We start from the raw sequence: 12,270 nt of genomic DNA, 5'->3' as shown, positions 1-12,270 counted from the left end.
TGCCCAAATCACAATAGGAAAAAGAAAAGTATCTGCTTATCCTTCAAGTCTTTTAAACAGAGATTTGCACTTCAAAATGAGGCTGGGAATGCTGAGTTGTTCAATTGCTATATCTTGAGTTCCAGAGTATGCTAAACACTTCTCTTAATGAATCACGTGTTCTGGTAAATGTAGGGTGCAAAAACAAGTGGAGATATGTCCAAACGTAGGTTCAAACCAAGGGATTCAATGTCACATAACGTCTTTGTTCAGCCCATTTTAACCCGTCTAAATGTCACATAACACGTCTTTTGTTCAAACCTCACATATAACGCCAATTCGAAATCACCACCAATATCTTTGCATCGTTGTTGTCTAATCCTCCTCGGTCTGTATTAGAGGTCCTTTAAATAGGACTTAAAGTTGTTAACCACGGCACATTAAATGCAGCATTCCGACCTTTCAATTTATGGCCGTTGTTGTGGGGGAAAGGTTGCAAGATGCTAAGTAAGAACTTTAAACAAATAATATTTCATCTTCCTATCTTCAAAACAAGATTAATCCTAGTGATTTGTGTTGTGACAGGAAATATAAAATACTCCAGTGCTTTTTGAAATCTGTAGTTTACAGCAAGATTAGTCCAATGCAGCCAGATAAGTCAACCTTATTTTTGGCATTTGGGAGTGTGCTCTAACCTTTAAACGAAGCTGGATCTAGAATTAGGTTATTTTTTCGATTTTTCCTAAGCTTTGGTGGATTGAATTTATATTACGTGAGAGATGTAGGTACTTGGTTGAATAGTTGAACCGCCCACAAACAGACTTATACACCACCATTATTTTAAAGGCTGATGTATTATTCAAATCCTCATGGACTACTCCCATGTCAATTAATAATTAGATATCTAAATTAATATAATGGATATCAATTTGCAGGGGTACAATTATTTTGTTTCGACTTTTTGACCTACTCATTCACAATTTTCATCTGAAATGGTTCCTTGGGTTTGTATCTTGACTATCTTCTCTTCTTTTTTCTGCTTCAAATCAAGTGCTGAGCTCATAACTTCTCTTCCTGGACAACCTCCAAATATTTTCTTCAAACAATACTCTGGTTATATTGTTACCAATGCTCAACATGGCAGAGCCCTATTTTATTACTTTGTTGATGCAGATTCAGAAAATGCAGCATCACTTCCCCTTACTGTGTGGCTCAATGGAGGTATATTTTTCTAATAACCTTGATTTATACTTTAAGAACTGAAATGGAAGAAAAAAAAAGAGTTATTAATTTGAATGTATTCAAAATATTAGGCCCTGGTTATTCATCTGTGGGTTTTGGTGCTTTTATGGAGCATGGTCCATTTCAGCCAAGGATTGATGGAAGCCTAATAAAAAACAAGTATTCTTGGAATTTGGGTAATGTGATTTTTTATTTCCTGAATAATCATATTAAAAAGATTTTATACCCGAAAATCGGATAATAAGAGACTGGTTTTGATTGCTATGAAACAGTATCGAACATGTTATACGTGGAGTCCCCGATTGGAGTAGGATTTTCATACTTAAATACAAGCTCAGACTACACCAATTGGGATGATACGACTGTTGAAGTTTTTCTTTTTAAGATGAAATAGTCTTAAAATGAGGGTGAATGGGAAATGGAGTGAAAATAAAATTTTTGAGTAAAATTTTAAGTTTTCGCCTCTTGACAATGAGACATTGTCCCATATTGAAAGAGGAAGAGATTTTTGGTGGGTATATATATAATTGCTCTTCTTGTAGCTCTTAAAGAGTTAAGAAGAAAGCAAGCCTCGCGCCGTCGTCGTCGTCGCGGCTTCGGCTTCGGCTTTGGTATTTGGTCAAATGATCAATTGATTGATACGATTGTTCTTCTTCAACACTGGCTGCTATATATATGTGCAGCAGCTATTGAAGAAAGACACACAACACACAAGACACAAACTGAAATCGCTCAACAGATTTGGCTATACATTGCACTCCTTCCTCTCAGCATTTCCATACGATTTTCTGAGTTTCTACTCCTTTGTTCTGCATTGTTTTAACTTCAAACAAAGCAACTGTAAGTGTGATTTGCTACCGAACTTTGTGTTCGCTGAAACACTGGGGTTTGAAGTACCGCTACACCAGTGTGTGGTTCGTTCTATCCTGGGAGAAAATAATCCATTACCTTGGGTACTAGGAGGGGATTAAATTCCTTAAGGAAACACTGTGAATTCAGTGGGCTCGAATTAATTACTGTTTCATTACGTTAACTTATATTTTGCAGAATTATTATTTACAAATACAGCAATATTGGCGGGACTAACAATCTTAAGGAATTTAACATTTATTTCTGTATTTGTGTTATTCTTATTATTCTGCAAACTAAAACCTTTGTGGTTTTGTGTACTCCCGTTTTGGAGAGTAAAGCCTTTGTGGCGATTTGTTGGAGATTAAAATCTACGTGATTTTTACTCCTGTTTGAAAACGTGTATTAAACGTTTGTTTGTGTCATTTGTTTTAACCGAAAAAATGACGACTGAAAGCGAAAACCAAGCTGTTCCGTTGGTGACTGCCAACGCATCGACAAGCCGAACACCGGCGTTGGCACCGGCAGAAAAACCCAATAAATTTTCCGGGATTGATTTCAAGCGCTGGCAGCAGAAGATGTTCTTCTACTTAACTACGTTATGTCTACAGAAGTTCATCAAGGAAGATGTTCCTGATCTGCCAGATAAAACTCCAGAGAATGAACGCTTTCTCGTGATTGAAGCGTGGAAGCATTCTGATTTTTTATGCAAGAATTATATTCTTAGCGGACTGGATGATAATCTGTATAATGTATACAGTAGCGTGGAGACATCAAAAGAATTGTGGAATGCGCTTGAAAAGAAATATAAAACTGAAGATGCCGGGATGAAGAAATTCGTTGCCGCAAAATTTTTGGACTACAAAATGGTAGATAGCAAGTCTGTTATTACCCAAGCCCAGGAATTGCAAGTGATTATTCATGATCTACTTGCTGAAGGTCTTGTCATCAACGAAGCATTCCAAGTAGCAGCAATGATTAAGAAGTTGCCTCCGTTGTGGAAGGACTTCAAAAATTATTTGAAACACAAACGAAAGGAAATGTCCCTTGAAGATCTCATTGTTAGGTTGAGAATCAAAGAGGACAATAAAGCTGCTGAAAGGAGAGGCCGTAGAAATTCAACAATAATGGGAGCAAATATTGTTGAAGATAACAAAAAGAGGAAGAGGGCTTCTGGTCCGAAATACAACCCAAGCAAGAAGCGGTTCAGTGAAAACTGCTACAACTGTGGGAAAACCGGACACAAATCTACGGAGTGTCATGCTCCGAAGAAAGACAAGAAAAGGGGTCAAGCAAACATGGTAGTAAACCATGATGATGTTTATAACTTGTGTGCCATGCTTTCTGAATGTAACGTGGTGGGAAATCCTAAACTGTGGTGGTTTGATTTAGGAGCCACTCGCCATGTTTGTGCAGTTAAAGAAGCTTTTGCTACTTATGCTCCTGCTGGACCCAGAGAGACAGTTTATATGGAAAATGCTTCAACAGCAAAAGTTGAAGGATATGGGAAGATATTTCTGAAAATGTCTTCTGGCAAGGTCATGACTTTGAACAATGTCCTTCATGTTCCCGAAATGAGAAAGAATTTAGTCTCTACTGGACTTCTTGTTAAGCACGGTTTTAAGTGCGTTTTTGTGTCCAACAAGGTTGTCATTAGTAAGAATGAAATATTTGTAGGAAAAGGTTACCTCACTGAGGGCCTTTTCAATCTGAATGTAATGGTTGTGGAAAACAATAATAATATTTCAGCTTCCTCTTACTTACTTGAGTCAAATGATTTATGGCATGTACGTTTGGGTCATGTCAATTATAAAACCTTGCGGAAAATGATTAACTTGGAAGTACTGCCCAAGTTTGAATGCGGAAAATTAAAATGTCAAACATGTGTGGAATCTAAGTATATTAAACATCCTTATAAGTCAGTTGAAAGGAATTCAAATCCTTTAGACTTAATTCACACAGATATTTGTGACATGAAGTCAATACCATCTCGCGGTGGAAAGAAGTATTTCATAACTTTTATTGACGATGGTACTCGATATTGCTATGTTTACTTACTGAATAGTAAAGATGAAGCAATAGACGCATTCAGGCAATACAAAAATGAAGTTGAAACGCAACTTAACAAGAAAGTAAAAATGATAAGAAGTGATAGGGGTGGTGAATATGAATCTCCTTTTGAAGAAATATGTTTAGAATATGGAATTATTCATCAAACAATAGCCCCTTACACGCCCCAATCTAATGGGATTGCGGAAAGAAAGAATCGCACATTAAAGGAGATGATGAATGCGTTGTTGATAAGTTCTGGTTTGCCACAGAACTTGTGGGGGAAGCCATTCTTACGGCTAATCGAATATTAAATCGAGTGCCCCATAGCAAAACACAATCCATTCCTTATGAACAATGGAAAGGAAGGAAGCCCAACTTGAATTATTTTAAAGTATGGGGGTGTTTGGCAAAAGTGCAAGTTCCTAAACTCAAAAGGGTAAAGATAGGACCGAAAACCGTTGATTGTGTTTTCATAGGATATGCGACAAATAGTAAAGCATATCGATTTCTAGTTCATAAATCAGAAAATCCCGACATTCATAATAATACGGTTATAGAATCAGATAATGCTGAGTTTTTTAAAAATATATATCCGTATAAAAAGAAATATGAGTCGTTTGGTGAAGGATCTAAACGACCTCGGGAAGAAACAAAAGAAAGTACATGTAATCAGGAGGATCCAAGACGTAGTAAACGTCAAAGAACTTCTACTTCATTTGGACCAGATTTTGTGACTTTCTTATTGGAGAATGAGCCTCAAACATTTAAAGAAGCTATGATTTCTTCGGAATCATTGTTTTGGAAAGAGGCAGTCAATAGTGAAATAGAATCCATATTGAACAACCATACATGGGAATTGGTTGATCTTCCTCCTGGAAATAAACCTTTGGGTTCTAAATGGATTTTTAAGAGAAAAATCAAAGATGATGGCACTATTGATAAATTCAAGGCAAGACTCGTAGTCAAAGGGTATAGACAACGAGAAGGTCTAGACTACTTTGATACATACTCTCCAGTTACAAGAATTACGTCCATACGGATGTTAGTAGCATTAGCTGCAGTGTATGGTCTTGAAATTCATCAAATGGATGTTAAGACGGCCTTCTTAAATGGAGAGTTAGAGGAAGAAATTTACATGGAACAACCTGAAGGGTTTGTGGTTTCAGGTAAAGAAAAGAAGGTATGTAGACTTGTTAAGTCTCTTTATGGACTAAAACAAGCACCCAAACAATGGCATGCGAAATTTGACCAAACAATGTTGTCAAATGATTTTAAGATAAATGAATGTGATAAATGTGTGTACATTAAAAATGTTCCAAATCACATAGTCATTGTTTGCCTATATGTGGATGATATGCTGATAATGAGTAATGACATTGCCAACATAAATGCTACTAAGCGTATGCTCAATAGCAAGTTTGATATGAAAGACTTGGGAGTTGCTGATTTAATTCTGGGAATTAAGATCCATAAGACTCCTCAAGGTCTGGCATTGTCACAATCTCATTATATTAAGACAGTACTTGAAAAATTCAAGCACTTGGGCTTTAAAGTTGCAAAGACTCCAATTGACGTGAATCTTGCATTAGCAAAGAATAAAGGCCAAAGCATATCACAATTGGATTATGCTCGTGTATTGGGATGCTTAATGTATATCATAAATTGTACACGACCAGATATAGCTTGTGCTATAAGTAAACTGAGTCGATATACGAGCAATCCAGGCCAATCTCATTGGATGGCAATGAAACGAGTTTTGGGATATTTAGAACATACCCAGAACTTTGAATTGCACTACAGTAAATTCCCTGCGGTGATTGAGGGATACTGTGATGCAAATTGGATCACCGATTCAACTGATTCTAAGTCCATGAGTGGATATGTATTCACTATTGGTGGAGGAGCGGTATCTTGGAAGTCGTCCAAACAAACATGTATTGCCCGCTCTACAATGGAGGCTGAATTCATAGCCTTAGATAAAGCCGGTGAAGAAGCTGAATGGCTCCGAAATTTCTTGGAAGACATTCCATTTTGGCCCAAACCGTTGGCACCAATATGCATACATTGTGATAGTCAAGCGGCAATTGGAAGGGCTGGGAGCATCATGTATAACGGTAAATCTCGTCATATACGACGAAGACATAAAACCGTTAGGCAATTACTCTCTAGAGGAATTATCACGATTGACTATGTAAAGTCAAGTGATAATATGTCGGATCCACTTACAAAAGGCCTAACTAGAGAGGTAGTTGAGAAATCATCAAGGGGAATGGGGCTATGGCCGAGAACAAGTCATTGTGGCGGTAACTCTACCTAGAAGACTGGAGATCCCAAGATCTAGGTTCAAGGAGATCAAACAAAGTCATTAATGACGGTTCAACATTGTCAAATAAAATTTTAGTCCGTTCTCGTGATGAGACAATGTTCAGTACCAAGGATAAAACATTAAGGCTTTTTAATGATTTCTAAATTTGATACGGGGTATATCAAATAGTGTATCTATAGGATGACACGTTTAGAAATTACCTATATAAGTGTGAAGTGTTAGCCGCTTCAAGGAGAACTTTGTAAGGCCAGTTCTCTACGCACTTATGAAACCAGGCAGTGTTCCTGGCTGAAACGAACACAACAATGAGAACCAAAGACGGTTAAGGGTTGATTGTATGACTTATGGTTGTCTAGGTATACACCAAAGATCGACGGTTCAAAGATATCAAATCTACCGATTGACCGAGTATATCCGACATAAGTTTACTACGGAAAGTTCAAAGGGAAACCTACTTATCCAGATGCGATTAATTCTTACTTGTAAATCACACAGTTTTTCCATGCATACTTCCGTGATATAGCCATTCCCCATTCATGTGGGGGATTATTGAGGTTTTTGTTTTTAAGATGAAATAGTCTTAAAATGAGGGTGAATGGGAAATGGAGGAAAAATAAAATTTTTGAGTAAAATTTTAAGTTTCTCCCTCTTGACAGTGAGACATTGTCCCATATTGGAAGAGGAAGAGATTTTTGGTGGGTATATATATAATTGCTCTTCTTGTAGCTCTTAAAGAGTTAAGAAGAAAGCAAGCCTCGCACCGTCGTCGTCGTCGCTCGCTCGGCTCGGCTTCGGCTACGGCTACGGCTTCGGCTTCGGCTTCGGCTTCGGATTTGGATTTGGATTAGGATTTGGATTTGGTCAAATGATCGATTGATTGATTAATTTTTTGGACCAAATTTATTTGTTAATAGTAAATATTAACGTAAGATTATCCGCATTCGTAATCCGTGTATTGACCACAAGGCAGCCGCCTAATGCTCTTCCCACCATGATTGTGCTTGCTCCACAAACAAGCTAATGCTTGCTCCACCATGGAGGGTGGACGATTGTTCTTCTTCAACACTGGCTGCTATATATATGTGCAGCAGCTGTTGAAGAAAGACACACAACACACAAGACACAAACTGAAATCGCTCAACAGATTTGGCTATACATTGCACTCCTTCCTCTCAGCATTTCCATACGATTTTCTGAGTTTCTACTCCTTTGTTCTGCATTGTTTTAACTTCAAACAAAGCAACTGTAAGTGTGATTTGCTACCGAACTTTGTGTTCGCTGAAACACTGGGGTTTGAAGTACCGCTACACCAGTGTGTGATTCGTTCTATCCTGGGAGGAAATAATCCATTACCTTGGGTACTAGGAGGGGATTAAATTCCTTAAGGAAACACTGTGAATTCAGTGGGCTCGAATTAATTACTGTTTCATTACGTTAACTTATATTTTGCAGAATTATTATTTATAAATACAGCAATATTGGCGGGAATAACAACGACAACTGGTATACCAATTTACTTGAAATAGCCAATAATATTAGTTACTCAATGCCAGAAAACTATTAATTCTACTCTTTTTTATCTTTTACAGCTAAGGAGAATCTCCAATTCATTCTCAACTGGTTCAAGAAATTCCCCCAATATAGAAACTCGGACGTGTACTTAGCTGGGGAGAGTTATGCAGGTTAATATATCTGAACTTAACTTGCCTATGTCTATTTTGCTTTTTCGTTGCAAAGATTTGTCAACTAATATGTTTTTTTGTTTTTAGGTCACTATATACCACAGCTTACAGTATTGCTGCTTGATTACAATAGAAAGCCCAATGTTAAACCAATCAAGCTTAAATCAATTGCAGTAATGTTTACATTAACCTTAAACTACTTGTTGATAATTGTGGCACATTCAAATCTTCACTTAATAAAATGAATTTTGCAGCTGGGGAATCCACTACTAGATCTTGAAATAAGCGTGAAGTCTTCTGAATATATATGGTCACACGTTGCCATTTCTGATGAACTGCTTACAATGAGAAGAAAAATCTATAACGAAACGAGGTTCTTGTTGGAATCAATACATAATAATGTATCTAAGGAGTGCACGAAAGTTTGGGAACTCACAGACGAGGAGATGGGAAGTGATATAGATATGGGAGATCTGCTCGCGCCAACATGTGTATCTTCTGGTACAGCAAGACAATTGGGAGCCCTTGCCACAATACATGGAAAGGTAGGAAATGGAATTGTTTTTAGGACATAATTCAACTTTTTGCAATTGCAGCTAACCTTTTGCAGCTATTCTTTTGACAGTTTGTTAAGCATGAAGTAGGAATAGTTGCAGATCCATGCCTTACTGATAGGATAAATTTGTACCTAAACAAGCCAGAAGTTCAAAAGGCGCTACATGCCAACACCACTTACCTGCCATATGCCTGGGATTTTTGTTTGGGGCTAGTTCTCTTCTTCCCTTTACTTTCTATTGCGCTATAGTGTGTGTATCGTCTTATCTAAAAGCTTGAACTGTTAGGCAGGGAATGCTTTGCTTGTTTATTTTATGTGCATTTATAAGACAAGTATGCTAAAATCTCTGAAAATGCAGGCACCTTCACTATCGGAGAGAAGATTTAGCTGTAAACACTATACCTCTACTGTCAAATATTCTAAAAGAGAATATCCAAGTTCTGCTTTTCAGGTAGTTCATCACTAGTATACTCAACTAGGCAGTCCTGGTGTTTTCAATTTGTTAAAGCTCCTCCTCTGTAGTAAGATTGGGCATGTCTTTGTTTTTAACAGTGGAGATCAAGATTCAAAAATCCCACTGACCCAAACTAGGAAAATTGCTAAACTGCTTGCTCGAGATTTAAAGCTAGTTGCTTTAGACAAATATGGTCCTTGGTATGATGGATTGCAGGTATGTCCCCTCTACTATTTAGCCTTTGGTAGAAGGTGTGTCCACATCCACAGTTTTCAATTTGGATAACATAGCAAAAAATAAACACATTTTAGAAACGTATATTTATAACAATAGCAAACTTTTCGCTAGCATTATATGTAATCGTATGAATTCCTATATTCATGAAGGACGTGTAAGTAGCTAAGCAAAGAGAGGAAAGAAGGAATTACATAATCAATGTGTTCCTTCTTAAACTCACCAGTCTAGTAATATCGAAAAGAAGATTTAATGAGGAAATCCAATTTCTTTTTGGGGAAAATTTTTTTATGGTCTAATTGATGAATTAAGCTCATCTGCCTTCTCATTTCATAGAAATAAGGTAAGCATCCTAGCTCAGGAAACAAATTAATACGTTGACTTTGATAGGGAGATGAAAAAGTGTTCATGTCTTTACCCCACTAACTTTAAATCTGTGATCCATATGTAACGGTTCAAAGAAACTTTTCACATGGTGTAATAGTGTTTGCTTTGGGCCAAGCTTGCATGGTTTTTTTCAAAAGGCCTCACATGGTTACTGAAACCTAAAGACTATGTATGCGTTTTCAAAGCTATTGATAAAAGTCGTAAACTGATCCATAGACGGGCGAAGGCTCTAAGCCAAGCCCCCAAAACCATGCTTGTCCCCTCAAACCATTAACTCTGATATCAGTTGTTCGGCTAAAACGACACAAATATACTCTTAATATGATATGACATTGTTTGCTTTGTGCCAACCTTGTACGATTTTTCCCAAAATGTCTCACATCATTAAGAGTATCCAACGAGACATTGATAGGAATGCCCCCGTAAGGGGTTGGTCTTAGCAGAATGTGCCCGTAATTGGCGGTATTAAAAAATAGCCTTCGGTCCCGTGCACACGGTTATTGTTCTTCATGAATTTCTTTACCGGATTGGTAGATTTTATGTTAAATTTACTAAGACAAAATGGCAGGACTTTTAGCTATAAATATTATATTACCCCATAAGTTTCAATTTAGATAAGGTAGTTTGACTCGCCATGGAGTATTTTAAAAAGTGAAACTTGTGGTCTATTTACAGGTAAAGGTTTTGCAGGGCCATGACATTTGTGGCTATAAAAGCTTCTCATTAAGGGTAAAATGGGTAAAATGAAGAGTTTAAAGTTGAATTATTTTCAATTGCAGAAATATGTAATTCTTTTTGGAACAGAGTGATGAGGAAAGTGTGTCATCAAAATTGAAACAGAGGGAGTATTATATAGCATTTGGTACAAAATCCTATCATGTTGGTATCTCTTTGTTGAAGCCTACACAAGTGAAAGGACGCGGGGGCCATTTATTAAATACAACCACTTACTAGGACATTCCGTTAAGACCGGCCCTATGCAGGGCTAGGTCACGCAATTTTTACGTTTCCAACTTCTAATAAGTAGAATTTTTTTCTTTTACTTTCTATGTAGGACTTTATTCACACAGCACCATTTCTAAACGGGAATCGAACGGTTAATACATGTGTGTATATATAATTTGTTGATCAATTGCAGTTGGGAGGATGGAGTCAATCATTTGGAAGGCTAAACGTTACATATCTAACATTCGCTACAGTTAGGGGCGCAACTCATGAAGTACCCTTTACTTCTCCTTCACAAGCTCTTACACTTTTTAGAGTATTTTTGAGAGGACATAAGGGACAGCAAAATTTGAGCCCACAAGTTGCGTAACCCTATGGATCTGATGTTCTTTTCCCATATTCTCAAGACTTTGATAACGGATTCTCAAGTTTTAATCATAATCTTTATCGTACTCTTTTTTTAATCTTATATTTGCCTAAATATATTACGTAATTAATTTGGGTTACTAGGCAATGAGGTAATTATAGCCATAGAAACCTTTCACGTTCTATTCGCCTACAAAATTATTCCAGGCGTTATAAGTGTACGAGATCAGATATAATAGGTATATTTTTATCCTAATTCACATCATGATGCAATTACCTATGTTATGAACTTACTCTATTCAACCTTATCGCAATCTTAAAATTCTATTTTTAAGTTTGAATTAAGATATGTAAATAGTGTTTAATTGTCGATCAAACAACCAAACAACTAAGTTCAAGAATGAATAAATAATTCAATGTGTTAAATAAAATGAGAATTCTAATAATATTAGTATTCTTGTTTGATGTTCGAAAACTAATTAAAATACCGAAATTAAATCGAATCGAACCAAAATTGAAAAGAACCGAGATGATTGAGAGTGTTTGAGAAAGTCTAATTTTTGTTATACACAAGAATTTGCGAAAATTAATATATACAAATTTTTTTGGGATAAGTCAAATCATTGACGCCCCTAGTACAGTTACAAATCTAGTGAGTGTGGTCTCTGTTTGCATTATCCTACAAAATATACTAGCGCCGAGTAAACTGAGCAAATATAGTATGTCCTTTCTAACATACTTGTCACTTTAGCGTTTTGTATCCCCCTTAAACATTAATAATGGCCGAAGAGTTATTTGATTAAATTGATTTTATTTATGCTTTAACCTTTCAATCTTCTATTTCTTTTTAGAACACTTATTATGAGTATTCAGATATAATTAAGAAAAAATACAATTAAGAGAGAGAAAGACCAACTTCCCTCTAACTCCGTACTAACCAAACAGTCACTCAGAAATGACTACGTCCCCACTCCCAGATAGAGAGCCCCCCATCGGAATACCACCGGAACCCCCCGATATCCCAACTCTTGACCCAAACTCCGCTATGGATGAGGACAACCCTGTGAAGAATTCCTTCAAGGAAGTCCTACTAGGAAAAAATTTGGTTTCTTCCACCAACTATGAAGCATACCAATCATTGCCGCAAAACTAAGTTTTTGTGCTAAACCTAGGAAATATCCTAATTCCACTGTCGAAT

The 12,270-nt window shown here is 36.8% G+C and overlaps 1 protein-coding gene across 1 annotated transcript; it reads left to right on the top strand.

The window, feature by feature from the left end:
- Positions 1–971: 971 nt before the first annotated feature.
- Positions 972–11,096, top strand: LOC107769286 (serine carboxypeptidase-like 46). The gene is made up of 11 exons (XM_075222350.1): positions 972–1,200; positions 1,293–1,397; positions 1,494–1,585; positions 5,311–5,314; positions 8,038–8,130; positions 8,218–8,303; positions 8,385–8,675; positions 8,765–8,895; positions 9,045–9,137; positions 9,239–9,356; positions 10,900–11,096. Exons 1-11 carry the CDS (start codon positions 972–974, stop codon positions 11,074–11,076), a joined length of 1,419 nt encoding a protein of 472 aa, XP_075078451.1. The 3' UTR covers positions 11,077–11,096.
- Positions 11,097–12,270: the final 1,174 nt, after the last annotated feature.

This window comes from Nicotiana tabacum, chromosome 9, assembly GCF_000715075.1.
Source record: "Nicotiana tabacum cultivar K326 chromosome 9, ASM71507v2, whole genome shotgun sequence".
In the NCBI taxonomy this organism is placed as follows: domain Eukaryota; kingdom Viridiplantae; phylum Streptophyta; class Magnoliopsida; order Solanales; family Solanaceae; genus Nicotiana; species Nicotiana tabacum.
Note: the sequence above shows the minus strand (reverse complement) of the source record. Positions and strands in the feature narration are given on the sequence as shown.